General features: G+C 45.9%; 2 protein-coding genes across 3 annotated transcripts in view; one reads left to right on the top strand and one right to left on the bottom strand.

Annotated features, from left to right (window-relative positions):
* Positions 1-10,631, top strand: part of Slc16a14 (solute carrier family 16 member 14) — a 28,745-nt gene extending 18,114 nt beyond the window's left edge. The window contains exons 4-5 of the mRNA XM_048459284.3: positions 1,583-2,557; positions 7,229-10,631. Coding sequence (XP_048315241.3) covers positions 1,583-2,557; positions 7,229-7,380 — 1,127 coding nt within the window. The 3' untranslated portion in view covers positions 7,381-10,631. The remainder of the gene's footprint in view (positions 1-1,582; positions 2,558-7,228) is intronic.
* A 41-nt stretch (positions 10,632-10,672) lies between these two features.
* The window catches only part of Fbxo36 (F-box protein 36), a 56,931-nt gene continuing 43,697 nt past the window's right edge, over positions 10,673-23,906 (bottom strand). For both annotated transcript variants that reach the window (XM_048458955.3, XM_048458956.3), the window contains exons 3-4: positions 19,169-19,341; positions 10,673-12,322 (exon numbers count right to left, since the gene is read on the bottom strand). In XM_048458955.3, the coding sequence (XP_048314912.3) occupies positions 12,137-12,322; positions 19,169-19,341 (359 nt within the window). In that variant the 3' untranslated portion in view covers positions 10,673-12,136. The remainder of the gene's footprint in view (positions 12,323-19,168; positions 19,342-23,906) is intronic.

Genomic DNA, 23,906 nt, shown 5'->3' with positions numbered 1-23,906 from the left:
AATATGAGTGACAAATCCTTACAGAGTACAAACACATTATCCACAGCAGTGTGTGTGGTGTCTGTGTGTGTGTAACACAGTTCTTATGTGGGAAGGTCAGAAGACAACTTGAAGGATTCAGTTCTCTCCTTCCATCATGTACATCCTGGGGATCAAACTCGGGTAGTCAGGATGTCAGGCTTAGCAGCAAACCCCTCCATCCTGTCTTGCTCACCTCTGGGGTGCTTTTTCTTTGTCTATTTTACATTCTAAGAAATTGTAGATTTCTATCTTTGTGATCATAAGTTTTATAAAGACTGCCCAGAGTTAGGCCCAAAGTTGAGGACTGTGTCTTCCCATGACTGACACTGGCAGGAGGCTCCGAGACTGTTACTACTCTAGCTGGAGCCGTGAGCCTAGGAGAGTGGGAGACTAAGAAAGACTGAAGTTTCATGGAATGGACATTATTATTCAGGGTCTCAGACAGTTTATATTCCAAGAATATTCTGAGGGTTAGGAATGTCATGTGAGCAATGCTCACTAGAGTTGAAGCTGTATACAGTCACAAGGACAAATTGTGCTTGGAACCTTTGTTCTAAATAACAATGGATAGGGTGGTGAGTGACCTAAAATAAACTTGTCCCTGTTAGTACACCTGGGAGGGGCACCAAAGCGTACTCTAAGAACAACCCATGTTACAGAGGAGCAGGGTTACAAGGCTTTGGTCTTGTTCATTCACAAGCTCTCAGAAATCTTCCTACAGCTTCATTCGTGGACAGTGGTCCAGAGGACGACGGACTCGTCACTTTCCTCTTCTGTTTGATTCTGCCTGAGTCAGGGCCTCGTTTCATAGGTGAGGCTGGCCTGGAGCTCACTGTGTTTTGAATCTTCTGATCTTACAGCAGGGATCTTCTCTGATGTCAGTGACAGAAACTACTGCAAAGCCCTATGGAAAAATTGGCGGCTCCTCCCGGCTCCCCTGCATGTACAATGGTGTAAGGAGCCAGAGGTGTTACAGCTTAGACCTTAAACGTCCCTGAAGGCTGTGTAGTAGCTAAAATGGGCATTGAGAGGTGGTGGGAGATTTAGGGTGTGGGGCCTAGTAGAAGGAATAGATAATCGGGAATATGCTACCCCCCCCCCCGCCCTGCTTCCACCTTAAATAGGGTCTTTGTGCATTCCATATTGGCCTCAAACTCACGGTGTAGCTGAGAAAGGCCTGGAAGTTCTGATCCTCCTACCTCTGCTTGCTAAATGTTAGGATTACGGACAGTGTCAGTGACAAGTTTCATGTGGTGCTGGGTGGAAATTCATGCCTGCTAGGGCAAGCACTCTAGCAACAGCTAGATCCCTAAGTCCTCGCTTTCTCTTTTCCTTGTCTTCTCGGAAGCCATGAGCTTTGCTCTGCCACATCTCTCTGCCCTGATGTGCCCCCAAAGCATCAGAAATTAAGGTCTCTAAAATCACTAACCAAAACAAACCTTTCTTCTTTTTAAGTTGATTGCCTCAGGTGTTTTTGCTATGGTCTGGAAAGCTGCCTGACACAGCAGCTGGTCTATGGATTCTGACCTGTGCCTCCTGATTTTTTCCATCTAACCTGCAGGCCTCGGTAGCGGGATGGCCTACCTGCCTGCGGTGGTTATGGTGGGAAGGTACTTTCAGAAGAGGCGAGCCCTGGCCCAGGGCCTCAGTACCACAGGGACAGGATTTGGGACATTCTTGATGACCGTTTTGCTGAAATACCTGTGTGCAGAGTATGGCTGGAGGAACGCCATGTTCATCCAAGGCGCCGTGTCCTTGAACCTCTGTGTCTGTGGAGCGCTCATGAGGCCCCTCTCTCCTGGGAAGGGAGAAAACTGCCCGAGAGGGGAGGAGCCCTGTGCTCTCCCAGCTTACTCCGCTGAATCTATGAAATCAGGACCACTGAGTGTCACTGAAGAACAGGACAGACAGCCTGGGAATGAGGAAACTGTCTGTGACCTTCAAGCACAGGAATGTCAAGGTCAAGCCCGGCCCCGGAAGAACGTGTGTGCTTTCCGGGTTCTGAAGACAGTGAGCCAGCTCACAGTGCGAGTCCAGAAGGGCTTTGGGGACTGGTACTCGGGCTATTTCGGAACAGCCTCACTCTTCACCAACCGCATGTTTGTAGCCTTTGTTTTCTGGGCTCTGTTCGCATACAGCAGCTTCGTCATCCCCTTCATCCACCTGCCAGAAATCGTCAGCTTGTACAACCTGTCCGAACAAAACGACGTGTTCCCTCTGACCTCAATTATAGCAATAGTTCATATCTTCGGGAAGGTGATCCTGGGGGCGGTGGCTGACCTCCCCTGCATCAGCGTCTGGAACGTCTTCCTCATCGCTAATTTCACCCTTGTCTTCAGCATCTTCCTTTTGCCATTGATGCATACCTATGCGAGCCTGGCTGTCATTTGTGCCCTGATTGGGTTTTCCAGTGGGTATTTCTCCCTCATGCCTGTGGTGACGGAGGACCTGGTTGGCACTGAGCACTTGGCCAATGCCTACGGCATCATCATCTGTGCCAACGGCATCTCAGCTTTACTGGGACCACCATTTGCAGGTGAGTGCCCCAAGGTACCCGAGCTTAGAGCGTGCGCGGGAGGGCAGGATGTGGCCCCACCCCTTACATAGTTCAATATCAGAGCTGGGTGTGGTGGCATTTACTTGTCTTCTCAGCACTTGGGAAATTTAGGTAGAAAGAGCACTCCTAGTTAGAGATCAGTCTAAGTTGTCTCAAAAAACAAAAAGCAAACAAAAAGGCCAGATGTGGTAGTATACACCTGTAAGCCCAGTGATACGGGTATTGAGGCAGGGGGATTGTTACAAATTCTAGGTCAACTTGGCTGCACGATAAGACCCTGTCTCCAGAAATCAATGCCAGGGGCCTGTGACTCAGCCACCAGGCCTGATGAGCTGGATCCAATCCTCAGAACCCACATGGTAGAAGGAAAGGATGGAATCTTACAGATTTTTCTCTGACCTCCGTGTTTATACCATGGCACAGACCCATATACATACACACACATGAAGTAAACAAAACTTTTTAAAGAGAAGAAACCAAAACTAAGGCTAAAGGTTGTCATAGTCGGTAGAGTGTCTGCCTAGCATGCAGGAGGCCCTGCGTTCTGCACCCAGCACGTCATACCCTTGCTGTGGTGGCCCTTACTTGTAGTCCCAGCACTTGAAAGGCAGAGGTGAAGATCCACAGTCCAGGGTGATCCTTGGCCACATGAGACCCTATCTCAAAAAACTACCAAAAGGCGTCCATGCTCTTGGGTCTAGACTTGTGTTTGTTGCCTGTCACTACTCAAATAAGCTACTGTAAACATTATCTTACTGTTCTGGCAGCCAAAGGTCTAACCAAGAAAACATGTGCCTCTGACCAGGCACCATGGTGGTGCACACCTTTAATGCCACCACTTGGGAGGCAGAGGCAGGCAGATCTCTGAGTTCCAGTACTGCCAGGGCTACATAGAGAAACCCTGTCAAGGAAGAAAAGGAGAGAGGGAGGGAGGGAGGGAGGGAGGGAGGGCTGGCCTCAAGTTCAGGGAGAAACCCTGCCTCAGAGGAACAGATGGAGAGAAATGGAGGTGCAAGTGGAATGTGCACACCCAGCACCATCTTTCGACCTTCAAGTGCTTGAACACACACACATGTGCTCACATGCACGTGTGCATATGCTTACACAAAAGCACTGAATATATTCTCCACATATATTTATGCAAATATATGGTTAGGAGAGAACTTTAAAGCCAGGCATGTTTGTGTAAGCCTGTAATCATGGCACTTGGGAGGTGGAAGCAGGAGTATCAAGAGTCTAAGGTTAGCCTGGGCTACGGACAAAACAAGCAAAAATCACTACCACAGCCTTTAAATCCCAGAACTTGGGAGGCAGAGGCAGGTGAATCTCTGAGTTTGAGGCCAGTCTGGTCTACAAGAGCTAGTTTTAGGATAGGCTCCAAAGCTACAGAGAAACCATGTCTTGAAAAACTAAAAAGAAAAAAAAGATCACTACCACAACAGAAACTAGAAAGTTTTCCTTTTATTTTTTACTTATTATTTTTTTATTATTATTATTATTATTATTATTATTATTATTATTATTATTATTATTATTATTTGAGACAGGGTTTCTCTGTTTAACAGTCCTGGCTGTCCTAGAACTCGCTCTGTAGACCAGTCTGGCCTTGAACTCACAGAGATCTGCCTCCCTCTTCCTCCCGAATATTGGGATTAAATACCCACCACTGCCCAGTAAGAAAGAAGTTTCTGTGGGCACCTACCCTCACTGCTGTGGGGACTCTAGGCTGGTGTTCCTCACGTCTGAAGTGCCCTTTCTCTTTATATTCTTGCTTCCTCTCCTCCCACCGGTTCATACACTAATGGTGAAGGACATTCATTGGCTGCCTGCATAATGTTTAATTGACTCTCCAGGCCACGAAACTAAAGTCATAATGTGATGCAGGACCAGCACTCATGCATTATGGGGTCAGGGTGCCTGGCAATAGGATCAACTAAATAACCACATTCGATTCTTGCCAGACATCCCAAATGGGTTTAAATGCTACTTAATGTGCAGCAGAGAAAATTACTTCTCCAATTACTTTTTTTTTTTGTAAGTGGTTTCAGAAACAAACGTGTTTCCCATTTTTCAGAGAGATTTCTACTCCCATTTACAAACCTGGTACAATTTAGTGCCACATTAGACACTCGAATGTATCCATTTAGGGAAAGCATGCAATTCAAGACATTACACAGACATTTCAACTGGGGCATTGAGCAACACCAACTTCAGTCTAATTTATGTTATAACATTGCTGGGTGTTCACTTCTCCTTAAAAGACGTCATAGTAGTAGGTGAGTTTTCTAGATATTTCCAGAATACTTTCTAACAAAATCTAGCCCTTCGGTTTTGTCTATCTGAGTAATCTGCATGACTCACCTTCATTTGAATAAAATCTAGCCCCCTAACAAGCATTTTCAATGTTGTCCAAAAGCTGGGAGCAATTTAACTGATGAGAAAGACACCTATGCTTCTCACTGAGCACACTCAAATGCAAAGGGAAGGCAGCTGAGTCGGGAACCAGGTTTCACTTCACAGCTATTGCTTTGAGTTAATGGATGAAAGGATTGCAAAGGTCCCATGTTCCACATTAAAGAACAGAGGTCACAAGCAGGTGCAATGGCGTGTGGCAGGTGAGTACACACGGCTGAAGATGTGGCACAGTGGCAGAGCACATCTCCGGCAAGTCTGAGACCCTCGCTAGGTCCAGTCCCCAGGATGGGAGGGGAAGGCTAAAGAGATGGCTCAGTGATGAAGAGCACTTGCTGCTTGCTCCTCCGGAGTTTTCGTTCTCAGCACCCCAGCTCCAGAGAACCCGCGGCCTCTTCTGGCCTCCATGGGTATTGAACCCAAAGCCTCTTCATATCCTAAGCAAGTAAATGATCACCATTGGGCTACATCACTAATTGCTTTTCAGTTTTTCCTCTTGGGGACCGGGTCTCACTGTGTGACTGGCTATAGCTTGCCGGGAATGCATTGTGCAGACCGGCCTGGCCTCACCCGCAGAGATCTGCCTCGCTTCTGCCTTCCAAGTGCTGGATTGGAGGTGTGGGGCGAGCTTGGCTAATTTTCACTCTGTAGCCCAGGTGGACCTTGAATTTCCATTCTCCCAGCAGCTGGGATGGCAGACCTGTTGTGCCCCAGACCCTGCCCTGATCGTCTAACTTTCAGATTACAGTCGGTCCCCTCACCCGCTCTGTTTCTAGATAGATACAGACAGACCCCTCGACGGCCACAGCATCTTCACTTACTCACGTGGTCATCACTCCCGGGTGACCCATCGGCAGCAGCTGTGACGCTGAGTAGAGGTTGGTGGGGGTTTGTTGAGGCTTCAGTGTTAGCGTGCAGACTCATCATTATTTTGGGATTCTGTGTTTAATCTTGCTTTAGATTGCAGGTGGAGAAAGGATGGCACAGTTTACTAAGCCACATCTGAAGAATGTGACCTTTATTTTCAGCTCTCCTTTTGTTCTTGTTTTTGTTTTGTTCTTTGTCTTTTGGTTTTTGTTTTGTTTTGTTTTTGAAACAGGCTCTCATTGGGCAGCTCTGGCTGGCCTGGAACTTGCTATGACTAAGCTAGCCTCAAACTCACAGAGATCACCTGCTTCTGCCACACCTGCTGACTCCGATTTTTAGGTCAAGTAACGCATTTGATAGAGATGATGAACTGGCTTAGTGGGTGAAGTGACCTGAGTGACCTGAGCTAGGCCCCTGGGACCCCACGGAGGTGAACAGAGAGAACCAACCCCAAAGAGTTGTTCTGTGACCTCTACATGAGTGCCATACGCTAAGTTCACACACTTACACAAAATAAATAAAATAAAAACAAAGGATAACAGCCAGGCATGGTGGCGCACGCCTTTAATTCCAGCACTTGAGAGGCAGGGGCAGGCGGGTTTCTGTGAGTTCTAGGTCAGCCTGGTTTCTGTAGTGAGTTCCAAAACTGCATAGTAAGACCCTGTCTCAAGAACAAGCAAACAAAAATTTAAAGATTAAAAAAACAATCCAGGGGACTGGAAATATGGCTCAGAGGTTAAGAGCATTGCCTGCTGTTGCAGAGGTCCTGAGTTCAATCCCCAGCAACCACATGGTGGCTCACAACCATCTGTAATGAGATCTGGTGCCCTCTTCTGGTGGGCAGGTACACATGCAGATAGAACATTGTATACATAATAAATAAATAAATAAATCTTTAAAAAAGGGAAAAAATGTTTAAAAAAAATAATCCATAGTGAATTTGAGACCAGCCTTCAGTATAATAGATGAGATCTTGTATGGGGAAAAAAAAAGTTCTGAGTGAGGCCTGTCTCTGTGACCGACGGTGGCCACATGTGCAATGTTCTGTGCTCCATTCTCAGCATCACAAAGAAAGATTAATAAATTAGAGAGGCAGTGTTGAGGATTGAACTTTGACTTTAATACATGCTAGGCAGGTGCTCTGCCACTGAGCTACATCCCCATCCCAAACTCATTGTTAAAAACATTGAGCCAATCTGATCTACAGATCGAGTTCCAGGATAGCCAGGATTATGCAGAGAAACTCTGTCTCAAAAAAACAAAAACAAGCAAAAAAAAAATTGAAGTAGCAATAAATGCCTGGTTTATATCTTTGAACCTTGTCTTAAACTGTGTTATACTGAATATATCTGTATTTCTTTGTTTTCGTAGGGTGGATCTTCGACATCACACAAAAATACGATTTTTCCTTTTACATATGTGGCCTGCTTTACATGGTAGGAATACTCTTTCTGCTCATTCAACCCTGTATTCAGATGATAGAACAATCCAGAAGAAAGTACACAGACAGTGCACGCGTTTAGTACCATGCAACAGTTCGCGTGGGTCCTCTCCTCGTGCCTACCTCACCTGGTCGCTAGAGGAATGCTCTGTGTGGTGGCCGGCGGTGTCACTTTGTAAATGCCCTTGTCATTGTCTCATCTGTAAGCAGCATGGCCTCTCCTGAGGTGGTAGAAGTGATTAGAACTGCGTATGTTTTAGAGATGATGGTGCTTATAGCTTATTAAATAGTTGATACAGATGCCCTGATGAAATCTTTCAAGCCAGGCATGGTGGTAGTGGTAAATGTCTGTAATCCCAGCTCTAGGTGGAGGCAGGAGGATTGGAGGTTCAAGGTTAGCCTCTCTGCTACCTAGTAAGATCCAGGCCAGCCTGGGCTACATGAGAACCTGTCTGAAAAAAAAAAAAGAAAAAGAGATAGAAAAAAGAAAAGGAAAGGAAAGAAGGAAGAAGAAAGTTCTCACCTTCTCTTTTTCTTCCTCCCTCCCTCTTGGCCTCCCTTCCTTCTTTTCTTCCTCTCCTCTCATTCCACTGGGACTAGGGTTTTACATACAAAGACTGGAAATAAAAGCTTTGCAACTCAACCACTTCTTTGTAAGGTAAAACCCAAGAGTCTAGATATCCCCCAAAGGGTTCAGATAAATGGGCCTTGAGCATGAGACCATGACTGAGTGTCATGAATTATTTCTTTCTTACAAGGAGTTATTGGTCTGCTAATATCATACAAAGGCAGGCTGTCATTTCAAAAGTAACATAATTCGTGGGCTGGAAAGGTGGCTAGGAGGTTAAGAGCACTTGCTGCTCTTGGAGAGCACCAGAGTTCAGCTGAGAGCACCCATATGTTGGCTCACAGCCAGCTGTAGCTCCAGTCCCAGAGGCTCGGGTGCCCTCTTCTGGCCTCTGTGGTCACTGCACACATGTTGCACACATACATGGACTCAGACAAAACACCCATACACATAAAATATGAAAACAAATCTTTTATTAAAAAAAAGTAAGACAATTTAGTACAGTTTAAAAGAACACAGTTTATATTTTTATGAAAGAATTCTGTAGTTAAGAAGTGCAGTTTCTAACTCTTCGTTTAGGAAATGAAATTAGCCATCCTTCTAACTCGGTTACTCATGTCATAGAAGATGAGTTCAGTTTATGAACTCAACACAAATCCCGCCCAAGTGGTCTGTGAATAATGTCCTTAGTGGTATGTGTGCTTCTCAGTGCACATGTTATTGCATCAAGGGCTACAATTCAGACTCTTTGAGTCATACTATTATTGTCTTAGAGTGAACACCTTTTTATTTTTATTTTTTTTTTTTTAGAGCTGGGCAGTGGTGGCACACTCCTTTAATCCCAGCACTCAGGAGTCAGAGGCAGGCAGATCTCTGTGAGTTTGAAGCCAGCCTGGTCTACAGAGTGAGTTCCAGGACAACCATGGCTACACAGAGAAACCCTGTTTTGGTTGGGGGTGGGGGACAAAAACAAAAAAGAGTCAAGCTGTGAGGATTATTTTTGGCTTGCCTTGTAGCTTTCCATGTAGCTGACATTGGGGCAGTGGTGCCAACCGGCCCAGCTCTGGTGCCTCTTGCCATGTTATTATTATCCACTTGTCTGAACTTGGCACAATTTTAAAGATAGTTCTCTTTGTAGGTTTCATACATGAAGATGTCTGATCTGAGACATCCTAAAATCAAATACTCTTCCTTACCTGAGATCTCTATTTTTCTAAAGCTAAAACGTTTTCAGACTACAGAATGTTCCTCCCAGGATCATTTTGGAGTTTCTGACTGCCTTACTTATTTATACATACCTTTAATTAATGACTTAAATGTGTACTGGCTGGTTTGGGTGGGGGTGTAGTTTGGTGATAAGAGCATTTGCTTAACATGTTCAGATCCTAGGATTCATCTCCACACCATAAAGCAAGAAACTTGGACTCACAATTTGCTCATCAAACAAAACTGCCAGTGTCTTGGGTCAGATTTACCTAAAATGAATGCACCCCAGTCTCGGTTATCTTTGGTAATGAAAGGCAGGAATGCTAAGAACTGGAGTTGCAGAATGCTCCCAAGGTCTAACTTTCAGTCCGAATGCAAAGGGAGCTTCCCAGGCGTTAACAGGTAATTAAATGAACAGTTTCCTTGTGCCTCGTCTCCACGGCCTCCTGTCCTAAGAACTAGTGGAAAGGATTGTGCTGTGAAACCCACCCAGATAACACCAGTAGTGAGCAGACTGGCCCATAAAAAGGTGTCCCGAAGTCTCTGCTAATGCACACCCTTGCTATTCCCACCACTGATGTGAGCATTGCCTGGAAGTTAGGCTGATGATAATTTAGATGCCCTGTTCCATTTGGCTTAACTCAAAGACAGGGTTGGGTTTGATTTTGTTTTGTTTTGTTTTGTGTGAGACAGGATTTTACTATGTAGACCAGGCTGGCCTTGAAATCATTGAGACTTGCCTTCCTCTGCCCCTCTGTCTCTACCTCCACCCCTGGCCAAAGACCTGTTTGTTATCATCATACCTATAGCACAACTTGATGTTTTAATAAAGGTAATATTAGCCAGGCATGGTGGTGCATACTTTTAATCCCAACACTTGGGAGGCAGAGGCAGGAAGAGTTCAAGGCTAGCCTGGTCTACAGAGTGAATTCCAGGACAGCCTGAGGTACAGAGTGAGACTCTATCTCAAAAATAAATAAATAGCAATCTTTAAAACTGAAACAGTGGTATTTATTTTCATGTCCAATACATACAAGCACATACATGCACATGTGTATAGGTATTTACCATACAATTAGGAATGGTTAAACATGTTATGTGTTTTTAAACTACACTACTTCACTGCTGTCATCGTCTGTAGCGTCAGTTAACGGGAGGCAGTGATCTGGCTGATCCGTGTGCTGAATGGTGCTATGGTCCATGATTGAGGATCCTTGTACTGCTCGCTCTGCGTCAGAGATACGGACTTTCTGCCCATTGACCCGCCTGGAACTGCATCCAGGTAGATTGCTCATGGTCCTATTTGTGGATTTACTTGTACTTGAGGGTGCAGTGGCTTCTACTGAATCAGAGGTCCCTGCAAAACTGAAGCAAGACCTGCTTGCTAAGACAACAACAACAAAACCCCGGTTCCTATCTCTGCTCTCACCTGCAGTGTTCTGAAGATACTCTACTGGTTAATTGTGTGGTTACATCATATGCTTTCTCGTTTACCCTTTGCATACCCAAGTGGTGTTCATTTACCTGTAACTAAATAAATGTTGTCCTCTTTAAAGGTGGCCAGTGAGTTTTGTTTTTTGTTGTTTTGGTTGGTTGGGGGTTTTGTTGTTTTGTTTTGTTTTTTGGTTTGGTTTTTGGTTTGGTTTGGTTTTTTCGAGACAGGGTTTCTCTGTAGCTTTGGAGCCTGTCCTGGAACTCACTCTATAGACCAGGCTGGCCTCAAACTCACAGAGATTCACCTGCCTCTGCCTCCCTAGTGCTGGGATTAAAGGCATGCGCCATCACTGCCCTGCCCCCTGCCTCTTTTTGAAGACAAGGTCTCGTGTAGCTCTGACTGGTCTCCAACTTGCTATGTGCATCCCTGAACCATGCTAACTAAACACATGCTAAGGGTTCACACAGATTACCCACCACCTCTGCTCTTAAACTTCCTGCTGCAGCCAGGCAGTGGTGACACAGGCTTTTAACTCACTACGGAGTGAGTTCCCAGAGAGCCAGAGCTGTTACACAGAGAAACCCTGTACTCAAACAAACAAAAATCCCTGCTGCGAAGTGCTGTCTGGCTACATTCCCTTCAGAGAGCAGTGGTCCTCCCTTCAGAACTGATTGGTTTGTTAAACAATGGTAACATCCTCTGGGTAAGGGCTGCCGGCAGAATGCCTGGGCTCCCTCAACTACCCTCCAGCGCTGGATCAGGGGTTGTTTGTGTGGTGGATGACACCTTGGGCCCACAAGGACAGTGACTGAATACAGACTCTGTTGGATGAAGTGAGGGAGCAGCTGTACTCTCCTGGGGTGCCTCCATGGCACCTGCACCTCCAAGTATACCCAGCCACCCACAGATAATACAACAGGTAATACCACACCAGGAGGGGAAAGATCCAAAGCTGAGCTGCTGTTTTGAAAGCCTAGACAGAATGGATATTTGACAGCTGGGCTGTGGTGGCACACACCTTTAATCCCAGCACTCAGGAGGCAGAGGTGGGTGGATTTCTGGGCTCCAGGCCAACCTTTTCTACAGAGCAAGTACCAGAACAGCCAGGGCTACACAGAGAAATCCTCCCTTTAACAAAGCCCCAGCACTGTGTTGTGTGGGCGGAGGGGGAGGGATGACTTGGTGAAGAGGGTTTATTTACTTAGCACACAGGTCAGCCAGCACTTTATGAACTGGGCATGGTGGTGAATGCCTGTAATCCCAGCAGCGGAGAGAGGGAAGCAAGAGGGTCAGAAGTTCAAAGCCATCCTAAAGGTCCCGCTTGGGATCCCTGTCTGATACACATAAACACAAGCCTGCTAGTAACTCTTTATTGTTAGTTCATACACAAGTGCCTTTTCCCTCAGGAGCAGCAGGGGATGGGGAAGGTGGTGGCCTGAGAGGCTTTCTGTCTTGTAGCCCTAGGTACTTGGGCCATGGGTTGGCCTGAGCAGGACAGGGGTGGTTGCTCAAGCAAGGCACTGGGTGGATTTACATGTGTGTTCAAAGTGGGATTTTCAGGTGATTCCTGGAATCGGCAATGGCTGGCATTAGGACGAGATCTGGATCTGTAGAGAAGCACTGTGGTCTCTAAATATGCTTCTCGTGCTTGCTGTGTTTCTGCTTCTTCCTGCGGATCTGCCTCTGCAGCTGGATCTTGTTGGTGAAGAACACCTGTCTCCAGCCCACGTCCATTGCCAGGGCCCTCATGTCGGGGGTGATGGTGTCGCAGGCCAACTGAACTATCTGCTCCCACAGCAAGTCAGACTTGCACAGCTGCGGGTGGAAAGAGCCAGGAGTGGGTTAAGGCACACCATCCACTAGCGTGTGTCACACCCCATTGCTGTGGGATAATGCTCTTGTACACGGTAAAGATCTGTCACTCGTATTGGTTTAATAAAATGCTGATTGGCCAGTAGCCAGGCAGGAGGTATAGGTGGGGCAACCAGACTAGGAGAATTCTGGGAAGAAGAAACACAGTAAAAGCAGAGACACAGTAGCCATCTAGATGCAGAGGAAGCAAGATGGGAGTGCCAAGCCACACGGCTAAACACAGATAAGAATTATGGCTTAATTTAAGTTGTAAGAGCTAGTTAATAGGACTGGAGAGATGGCTCAGAGGTTAAGAGCACTGCTCTGCCAGAGGTCCTGAGTTTGATTCCCAGCAACCACATAGTGGCTTACAACCATCTGTTCTAGCCTACAGGGATACATGCAGACCGAACACTGTAAAGATAATAAATAAATCTTAAAAAAAAGAGAAAGACTTGAAGGCCAGTTTGGGCTGCATACTGAAGCTTTAAAAAAAAAAGAGCTGGTTAATAACCCTGAGCTAGTAGGCCAAACAGTTTATAAAGTTTATAATTAATACAAGTATCTGTATGTTTCTTTGGGATTGAACGGCTGCAGGACCAGACAGAACAGAAACCTCTGTCTTCACTAGTTCACACTGTCACTATTAAAGGACACCTGCTGTCTGGGAGGTACTGTGTGACATCAGCTGGCCACAAAGGTTTGGCCTCCAGAAACTCTTCCTGTCAGAGAAGAGGCAAATACACCAGTATCTACAGATACCCAGAGGGGCAATAGAACAAAACAAGTCCTATACTCAGTTAAAATGTGAAACCTAGGGACTGGGGAGATGGCTTAGCAGATAAGAGGACTAACTGCTCTTCCAGAGGACCTGGGTTCAATTCCCAGCACTCACATGGCAGCTCACAACTGTTACTCCAGTTCCAGATCCACCACCCTCACATAGACATACATGCAGGCAAAATACTGATCCACATAAAATTAAAAATAAAGAATTTCAAAAAATACGTGAAACCTGATGTGTGATTACCATTAATGAATAAAGAACTGCTTTGAGCCTATAGCAGAGAAGGGAGGGGCAGAGCAGAGCTAGGCCAGAAGGACTGGACTGAATGCTGGGAGAAAGAAGGGCAGAGTCAGAGAGAAGCCATGGAGCCCCACCGGAGATAAATGCCAGAACTTTTCCCAGTAAACCATAGCCTTGTGACTATGTAAGCCTGACCTTTACATCCTACATGCTGTAGAACACCCGCCCACTTACATAGCACATACATACACACACACACACACACACACACACACACACACACACACCTATACACACACACACCTATACACACACACCTATACACACACACCTATACACATACACACAGATTAATAGAAATGGGTTAAATTAATACGTGGGAGTTAGCTCATAAGAAGCTGGAGCTAATGGGCCAAGCAGTGACTTAATTAATACAGTTTCTGTGTGATTATTTTTGAAGTCTTGGCAACCGGGAAACCAACAAACGGCCTCCCTACTACAGAAACCCAGGGCTTAGTTGGTAGAATATGCTGGCCTGGCACGCATGAGGCTGTGGCTTTGGGCCCCAGCGCTGCATTAACTAGCCGTGGAGCTGCTTAGGAGGTGAAGGCAGGAGAATCAGAAGTTGAAGGTTCGCCTCTGCTGGCTGGTGAGGTGAAGTGCTGACGGCTCTCCTTCCCAACACAAGTCAGGGGCGGTCTCTGAGGCATCAGAGGTGGCTGTCCTAGCAATGTTGTGCTCTAGCATGGTATGGGTGAATCCATTCAGAAGTCCAGGGTCATCCTCAGAGGCAGAGAATCCAAAGCCAACCTGAACTACATGAGATTGGGTCTCTAAATAGATGTTTTAAAGTTCTATATACATAGACAGCCATGAGAAGCAGTGACACTGAGTCGTGCGTTTTGTCCCCGACATATTTGTAGGTGCATTGCTTGTTTTTAAACAGGGTCTCACTACATAACCCTGCCTAGCCTAGAACTTGTTGTTAGACAAGGCTGGCCTCAAACTCACAGAGATCTTCCTGCCTCTATTCCTCTATTCCTGAGTGCTGGAATTAAAAATGTGTGCCATCCACTTTTTTTTTTTTTTTTAAAAAAACAGAGCCTAGTGCAGGCAGATCTCTGAGAGTTCGAGTCCAGCCTGGACTATAGAGTGAGTTTCAGGACTGACTGGCTCCATAGCTACTGAGAAGCCCTCTCTCAAAAAAAAAGAAGGAGGAAGAGGAGGAGGAGGAGGAGAAGAAGAAGAAGAAAAAGAAGAAGAAGAAGAAGAAGAAGAAGAAGAAGAAGAAGAAGAAGAAGAAGAAGAAGAAGAAGAAGAAGAAGAAGAAGAAGAAGACAGCGAACCCTTGGTCTCCACTTCTCAACAATCCGACTTGAACCTCCAGAATACAGACATGACCCCCCACCCCCAGCCCCAAAACCAGTCATACAACATGACTTGTATGTTTTACAAGTCATTCATTATCTTACCCAATTTTCAACATTCCTCTACTAGGGGTTACACATTCTAACTATGAATAGCAAAAATCAAGTCTTAGGAAATGTCTTTTAGGGAAAAAAAATTTAAACAGGGGATGGTGGTACACACCTTTTATCCCAGCACTCAAGAGGCAGAAGCAGATGGATCTCTGCAAGTTCAAGGCTAGCCTGGTCTACAGAGCATGTTCCAGGCCAACAAGGACTGACCAGTCAGACTCTGTTTCAGGATGACAACAGTGACAGTAAGACACCACACACACATATTCTAGGTCCCCTCAGCACCCCCAAACCTGCCACAGAGTGGGAGGCCTGACAATTGTGTGTTCACCTGTTCACCAGGTACATTACCTGTTTGTCCAGAATTGGAAATTCTCTTCAATGGGAGTTTGTGGATCAAGGAAAATAAATGTACCTGTGGGCCAGTGAGATGGCTCAGCAGTTAAAATTGCTTGCCCAAAAAGCCCAAGGCCCAACTTTGATCCCTGGAATCCGTGGTAGAAGGTGAGAACTGACTCTGGTAAAATGTCCTCTGACCTTTACATCCATGCTGTAGAACACCTGTCCACTTACATAGCACACACACATCTATACACATACATACACACACACACCTACACACATACATACATAATTTAAAAGAAATAATAATAATAAAAATTTGAAATCTGCCTCCTCAGATAAAATATGAGAGTGAAGAGTCCCTTGTTTTGTTTGGAGATGTTTGTTTGTTTGTTTGTTTGTTTGTTACAGGGTCTCATTATATAGCACTGGCTGTCCTGGAACTCACTATGTAGACCAGGCTGGACTCAAGCTCACAGAGATCCTCCTGCCTCTGCCTCCCAGTTGCAAGACACCACACCCAGCTGTTGTTTTGTTTCTGGGGCAGGTCTCGTGTGCAAACAAACATGCTTAGTAACCTCAGTTATTTCTAAGCCATAAGAAGCATGGTCACAGTCACATCCCAACCTTCACTGTTCTTTTCCTGTGTGTCTGAACATCTCCTCTGTAAACACTTGTAACTTGTTTACAAGTTACAATTCTGGTGCAGTTGGGGGAAAGAATCGCGTGGACATTCTGACTTGAGGCCAGTCAGCAGGCTCCCAGGCAGGGGACCCTGTGACTGCATATCTTGGTGAACTTCCTTCAGTTCAGGGCTTGGCCCTCCATCTGACAAGTGTAGAACTCTGCCTTTCTGGCATCCAAGACCTGCAGGGTGCCCTCCAGTCAGCCAAGCTTGGAGTATGCGTCTTCATTTGTTTACACCAAAAAATCCAGCATTGAGCCCACCAGATCCTCAACTGAAAATCATTATTTCAAAAATAGAAACAAATTGATATAGCCCCTGCTTTAAGATTATTTTTATAATGTTTTAAAAGTTTCTAAAAATGTATTTATATGTTATGTATGTGTGCTCTACGTGTATATACCTGCAGGCCAGAAGAGGGCATCAGATCCTCCTATAGATGGCTGTGAGCCAACATGTGGTTGCTAGGAATTGAACTCAGGTCCTCTAGAAGAGCAGCCAGTGCTCTTATCTGCTGAGCCATCTCTCCAGCCCTAAGAATTATTTTTATTTTGTGTCTGTGTGTATATGCTACTTGTGTGAGGGTTCCTCAAAGGGAAGAATAAGGTGCTGAATCTCCTGAATCTGCAATAACGGCAGGTCGGTGAGGATGAGAGAATCGGTGCCTAAGAACTGGATGGGGAGTAATGCGCATCCAGTGTGAGGAGAGAGATCACCAGATGTCGGATCCTGCGGAGTCCCTGTACTGAAGGGAGGAAACAAATCCAGGTCCTGGCAGAAGCTTTCATAGGTCCCTACCACTGCGTTTTGGTTACTTCAGCATCCTCCTTAAAGTATGAATGCTTGGCGGGTAGGTGATGGCACATACCTTTAATTCTAGCAGAGGCAGGGGGATATCTATGAGTTCCAAGCCAGCCAAGGCTACATAATAAGACCGACTCTCAAAATAAATAAATTAATTCATATAAAAAACAAGATATTGGGTGGGGTCGGCGAGGGACCACCCCACAGCCTGCCGCCACTGGACGCACTTCCATAGTGACACCTGCACCGGACTGGGGCTGGTGGTGGGCGGGGGAGTGGAGGGGAGGGCTCAGCCAGATGTGACGACACACACCTGGAAGTCCAGCACCTGGGGTTCTGAGGAAGGAGGACCATGCCTCAGTTACACAGTGAGTTCCCCAGCAATTTAACTCACAAGAAATAAATGAATTCTGCATACCAATAAATTATATTACTGAAAACGAATTCTAATCGTGAAGACATTTTACTGTGTTATTGTGCGGGGAGGGACTGTTGACTCTTTGGGTAACAGTGTCCTTTGAACCATCTGGGAAAACCTGTTCTTTTATGTGGATGTTCCTCTATGACTTCACAGCTAAATACTGAGCTAGCCAAGGTTCTTCAGCTGCCAGCAACACGCTCCAGCTGAGCCAAAATGAGGGTGCAATGACACATTCTAATGTGTTTGCCTGTGGGACACAGACACTTTCAAACTGCAGGAACGACTGAGGAGGCAGAAAACCGGGTCCTGTCCTAACAGGCTGAACTTGGTGTAATTGTCTCAGCACGTGCTGCTAAGGATTGAGAGTACCAAGGGTCCGAGTTTCCCTGATCAGCCTGGGGTGGGAGGATAGGAACACAGGGCCACCAAAACTGCCCGTGTTGAAATGGAAATGGGTCAGTTACTCCTTGAGTTTGGTTGGTTTGGTTTTCTGGGGTTTTTGTGGTTTTTTGAGACAGGGTTTCTCTGTTAGCTCTGGCTGCTCTGGAACTCGCTCTGTAGACCAGGCTGGCCTCGAACTCACAGAGATCCACCTGTCTCTGCCTTCTGAGTGCTGGGATTAAAGGTGTGCACCAGTGCCCAGCAAACAGTTTTTTAAAAGATTTATTTTGATGTATGTGTATGTGTGTGGAGGCGTGTGCATGTGAGTTCAGGCGCGTGAAGAGGCCAGGAAAGGGTGTTACTTGGCAAGCCTCTTGACATGGGTGCTGAGGGCAGAACTCAGTCCTACGGCATGGTCTTAATGTGTAACCCTGACTGGTGTAGAACTAACTCTGTAGACCAGGCTAGCGTCAAACTCACCGATATTCACCTGCCTATGGCTCCTGAGAGGGTGTGCCACCAGCTGAAGGGGCATACTCTTAACCGAGACACTCCTTGAAGTACTGTTAGTGCCGCCATGCTGTCTCTGTTCCTCGGCTTGGCAGATTCTCTGCCTTGAATGCCCCCTAGTTTGCGCTCAAAACGCAGATAGAGTGACCCACTTCTAAGAAGCCAGGCACAGGAAACCACATGACACCCAGTCCTTGTACCTTGCCCACATGTTTTTTGTCAAACCCATCACATTAAACTGCAACCTGTATCTGTGTAGCAACCTGATATCTGATAGTGAGTTCCTTGAGTGTGGCGGTAATGTCATCTTGGCTGCTTGTATGTGTCACTGAGGCAGGACTTAGCAAATGGCTGTGGACATTAAACACAAGTAGACTAGGCATGATGGGGTCTCATCTACGATCCCAGAATTCGGAAGGCTGAGGCAGAAGGATTGCCAATGAGTTCAAGGCCAGCCTGGGCTACAGAAAGATATGCTGTCCCAACTGTCTCAAAGGAAAAATAAACTAGCCATGGTGATGTGACCTGTGATCACAATGCTTGGGAGGTGAAAACAGGAAGATTTGAAGTTCAAGGCTAAACTCAATGTGCCACGCGCCTTTAAGCGCAGCATTTGTAAGGCAGAGGCACCCTGATCTGTAGAGTGAATTCCAGGGCTACACAGAGAAATCCTGTCTTGAAAAAAAAGCAAACCAAACAACAAAAAAGAAAAAAAAGAAAGAAAGAAAGAAAGAAAGAAAGAAAGGAAAAGAAAAAGAAGTTCAAGGCTAGCATATACTACATAAATCCTTCTCAATAAATAAATGGATAGATAGACAGACAGACAGTCAGACTGAAAGATACCCAGGGTCTGGAGAGATGGCTCAGCAGTTAAGAGCACTGACTGCTCTTGCAGAGGACCTAGGTTCTGTTCCCAGCATATCACGTGGCATGGCAGTTCACAGCTGCGTCTAATTTTAGTTCCAGGGGATCAGGTGCCCTCTTCTGGCCTCCATGGGCATTGCATGCACACAGTATGCACCCGGGCATTAAATAGATCAATCAATAAATAAAATAGCGAAAACTTAAATAGATAAGGAAAAAGAACACTATGGATCCCCGAGGTTAGTGGGAGGGCTCTTGATGCTGCTGGTGCAGCCAACACAGCGGCGGGGACTGTTACCTTGGCAAACCTGCTGGAAGTCTGCGAGAGCCTGGCAATATCCTCGAGGTCCAGGTAGCAGATGATCTTCAGCAGCAGGTTGTCTGACAGTCGCTCCAGGAAGTCAAATTTACCTTCGCACAGGTTGAAGACATAGTCTAATACTCTTGCACCAAATACTAAGGCGACTTGTACTGTAAGCCAAACCACAAACCAACAGTTGCCAGTTACCTCATTCAGCCCCGTGAACACCATAAACAATAAGAAAAAAAAAAAAAAGGTCTGGAAGCCAGGTGGTGCTGGCACACACCTATAATCCCAGCACTCAGGAGGCAGAAGCCAGCCAGGTCTGCAGAGAGAATTCCAGGACAGCCGGGGCTACACAGAGAAAACCAGTCATTCCTACGCTCGCCAAGCTGTTTGTGGTACCAAAGGCATGGATTTTTGGAGACGTTTGTTGTCCTGTTGATGGGATGGCTCTCTGATGTGGCAAAAATGGTAAGTCTGTCATGGATACAAATATGTGAGAACAAAGAGAACGGGGTCTCATGACTAGCAGCACCCCCCCCCAATGGTCAGACCAGAAACAAATGGAGGTGGGCGTGACAGGTGATGCTCACCCAGGCTAACAGCTAACAAAGAACCAGCTAGAGACAGATGAGGGAGATCGTCACCCACCACTGAGTGGGCGGAACAGACAAAGAGCATGATCACCTCCCTGCCTGTGCCAGGCGGACACGCATAAAATGTGAAGGTCTGCTAGGTGGTGGTGGCACACACCTTGAAGCACTCGCGAGGCAGAGGCAGATGGATCTCTATGAGCTTTGAAGCCAGCCTGGTTCATACAGTAAGATATAGGCAAATCAGGGATACATAATGAGACCCTGTCTCAAAAGAAAAAAAAAGAAAAAAAGGAAGGCCCTGTGAGACGGCCTGATGGGTAAAGGCTGTCAGGCCCAGCAACCTGAGTCTGATCCCAGGACCCATTTAGTGTGAAAATAGAGAACTAACTTCTGTGAGTTATCCTCTGACTTCCACACACATGACACATGCTGTGGCGCGCGCACATACACACACACACACACACACACACTACATTAACATACATTAAGATGTTTAAGAATAAGATTGGAAACACCAGTAATGAGAAATAAAAAGGGTGCACAACTGTGTAGCGGCTAGAGCCAGTGTCAGCAGGCTGGCTGGCTCCCCCAAACACCCTCTTCCTTGAGAAATATGTATATAGGTGCCTTATACTCAAATCTGGCTATTGTCACTGTCAAAGACCTGAAAGATGGAGGAGCTGGGGGAGGGAACAAGCTTTACTGTAAAACCGACAGACCAACAGATGGAGGCTCTGTCACCAAGCCCATGGCCCCATCAGCCCACCATAGTTTTCAGAACTGTCTTTTCCCCAAATCCACCATCACATGGAGAGGCGAAGCATGGGTCTTGAGGAAGTTTGTCCCTCACTTTCACATAGGCTGGATGCTGAGAAAATGGTGGCAGGAACCTCTCTAGGCAGAGAATTCAACATTAAAGAGAGCAAAGGGCTGGGTTTAAGTGGTTCACACCTGCAATTCCAGCACTACAGAGGCAGAGGCCTAGCCGGGCGGTTGGAGTGCACGCCTTTAATCCCAGCACCTGGGAGGCAGAGGCAGGCAGATCTCTGTGAGTTCAAGACCAGCCTGGTCTACAAGAGCTAATTCCAAGACAGGCTCCAAAGCTACAGAGAAACCCTGTCTCAAAAAAAAAAAAAAAAAAAAAAAAAAAAAGATTCAGTGGACTTAAAAATCTGCAAACCCGACTGTGGTGGTAGTGGTGACCCAGTTCTCGGCAGGCAGAGGTAGGCAGATCTCTCAAGGCTAGTCTGGTCTACAAAGCAAGTTCCAGGGCAGTCAGAGCTGTTACACAGAGTCCTCAGAAACAAAAAATTGCAAACGTTTCCACTGCTACATACACAACACACACACACACACACACACACACACACACACACGTGTGCGCGTAAGAATTTTGAAACATCTTGTAAAACTGTATTTTAGAGAAGGAGCGAAGACTGGAGCAATAGATCAACAGTAAAGACAATTTGCTGGTCTTCCAGGGGACCTGGATTCAGTTCCCAGTACCGCTATCAGCCAGCTACAGGGATCCAACTCCAAGGGATCCAAAGACCCCTTCTGCCTCCTTTGTTATCCACACACATGTAGCCTCCACTCACACAGACAGACACCCTGGCATACTCATAAATAAAATAATAAAACTAAATATTTACCTGCTTGCAGTGGCACAAGCTTTAACCCCAGTAGGAGGCAGAGGCAGGTGAATCTGTATGAGTTCGAGACTAGCCTGGTCTATATAGCAAGTTCCAAGTCAGCCAAGGTTACATAGAGACATTCTGTTTCCAAACAAAACAAAACAAAAAACCAATAAATCCATAAATCTTTAAAGAATAATTTTAAAACAGACTGCAAGCCCCTGGCTTTGGTGCCCACAAACTCCCCAGCTATGCTGAGAGCGACAGAAAGATAAGGGGGGGAAGGGGACCTCAGAGACAAAAGCCACCTGGCCAGAAGGATAAGCCTGAACCTTGAATTGATTTCTTGGTTCTTCTCTATAAAAATGCTAATGAGGAAAGGATTGAGAAGGCTGATTCCACTGGGGCTCTCTAGCCTGAGGGCTTTCTCAATGAGGCACTTGAAAGACTCAGTTCCCGGGTCTGCCCTTGTGATGGACAGCAAGGTCCGTACTGGTCCCTCCTGCCCCCAGATGATCTGAAGCACAGGATGCTGAGTTCAGTTGACTCTGATTATTTTTTCTTATTAAAATTCCTTCCTCTCCACCTTCTTTCATTCCCATCTTTACATAATTTAGCAACTATAAACTGATGATAAATATCATTAACAGATGAATAATTCATGAAAATCATTATGGCTTTGCTTTGTATATTTATTTTCTTTTTTAAGGTTGAAGCAGGGTTTGTTTATGTAGCCTTGTCTAGCCTGGAGCTACCTCTGCAGATCAGGCCAGCCTCGAACTCACTGAGATCTATTTGCTTCTGTCTTTCCAGCACTGGGATTCAAGGCATGAGACACATGCCCAGAGCTCACTGCCTTGTATTTTTAGACATGTTAGTTACTTGCAAAGGAGATTTTAGCTCACAGACAATAGACTAATGGAATGCTTGACGCAAACATAAATTCACTGTAGAAGCAAAGAAGATGGGCCAGTTGTGTTCGAGGGGGCACAGAAACCCTGTATCAAAAAAACAAAAAAACAAAAAAAAAAAAAAGAAAGAAAAGAAAAGAAACTGCGGACATGACCAACCCATTAGGGGGAAGGGTTTTTATTGTGGTTAAAAGAGAAAAGATCCAGAGGCTTCTGGAGGACTTCAGAGCTGAGCGAAGCAGCAGACTGGACACGGCCAGAGCCAGAAAAGCCTCAGTGGAGATGGCAAGAGATGGAGTTTAGTGTGGGGGATGAGAAAGCACAAGGGAGATGCAGAAAATAGCAAGGGTAGCGAGGCAGCTCAAGAGAGCGAGGGGTGGACAAGTCGTTCGGATTATGAGGAGAAGCTGGGGGCAGGAGGCTTTGGACCCAACATTGGCAAGATGGTAAAGTAGTTAAGGCGATGGCGAGTTCAGTTCCTGGGACCCACATGATGAAAAGAGGGAGCCAGTTCCTACAAATTGTCCTCTGACCTCAGGACTTGTGCAGTTACTGTGATATGTGTGCTGCAAGCACACGCACACATACACACAAAGTGTAATAAAAATTTTACATTTTTCTTTAGAAAAATAGAAAAGAAGATCCCTCTCACTCCTGAGCTCTCTGAATAAACAAAGAATGGAAATGTGTTTTGCTTCGGATATTTTTGTGACAGGGTCTCTCTGCAGAACCCTGGCTGTCCTAGAACTCACTATGTAGACCAGGTTGGCCTCGAACTCACAGAAGTTTGCCTGCCTTGGCCTTCCAAGCACTGGGATTAAAGGTATGTGCCACCATGCTACCCTCTTCTGTTCTAATAACACACCCCTTCGCTTGCACATACCACACACACACTGCTCTCTCCAAACAAAGCACCTGGCATCCACAGGTCCCGCCTACATCTAGCTGTATGTACTCCTTTCTTAACAATGGAGTAGTCTCCTTTGACCACCAGCAAACTTGGACAGTCTGTGCTCAACAATATGCCCAATGCATGCTGGTCCCAAGATAGCAAGGCCAATCTGGCATGAGCTGGTTCTAGATGCCTGACCCATAAGGCAAAATTGTGACCTCAGGTAACCTTTCAGGGAGAATTCATTATTTACCATCTTATGCCTGCCTATGCAAAATTAAAATTATAAAATGCATATCATTTAAATCAGCGGCATTATGGGAAGGAACATTCTGAGCAGATATGTGATTACGTGACCTAATCTGTCAAAACAGAGAACCATCCACTATTAACTATACTCTTCTTTCTTTTGAACCCCATAAGAGGAGACACAAACAATAATCCAGGCTCTTGTGTGCCTCCAGTGTTAATCTTGACAGTAGAATTCTGACTTCTTTTTATGTGTATGAGTATTTACCTGCACACATATGTGTGTGCCATGTGCTTGTCTGGTGCCCACAAAATCCAGAAGATAGCCAGGTCCCCTGAAATTGGACTTAAGAATGGCAGTGGGCCACCTTGTGGGTGCTGTACTATTTCTTCAGCCCTGTGTTTCTGATTTTTACTATTGCTTTGGAGTAAGTGTCTGTGTATGTGTGT

The sequence above is a fragment of the Myodes glareolus genome, chromosome 1 (assembly GCF_982192425.1).
Source record: "Myodes glareolus chromosome 1, mMyoGla1.1, whole genome shotgun sequence".
NCBI classification, from domain to species: Eukaryota; Metazoa; Chordata; class Mammalia; order Rodentia; family Cricetidae; genus Myodes; species Myodes glareolus.
This window is presented reverse-complemented; position numbering and strand designations above follow the sequence as displayed.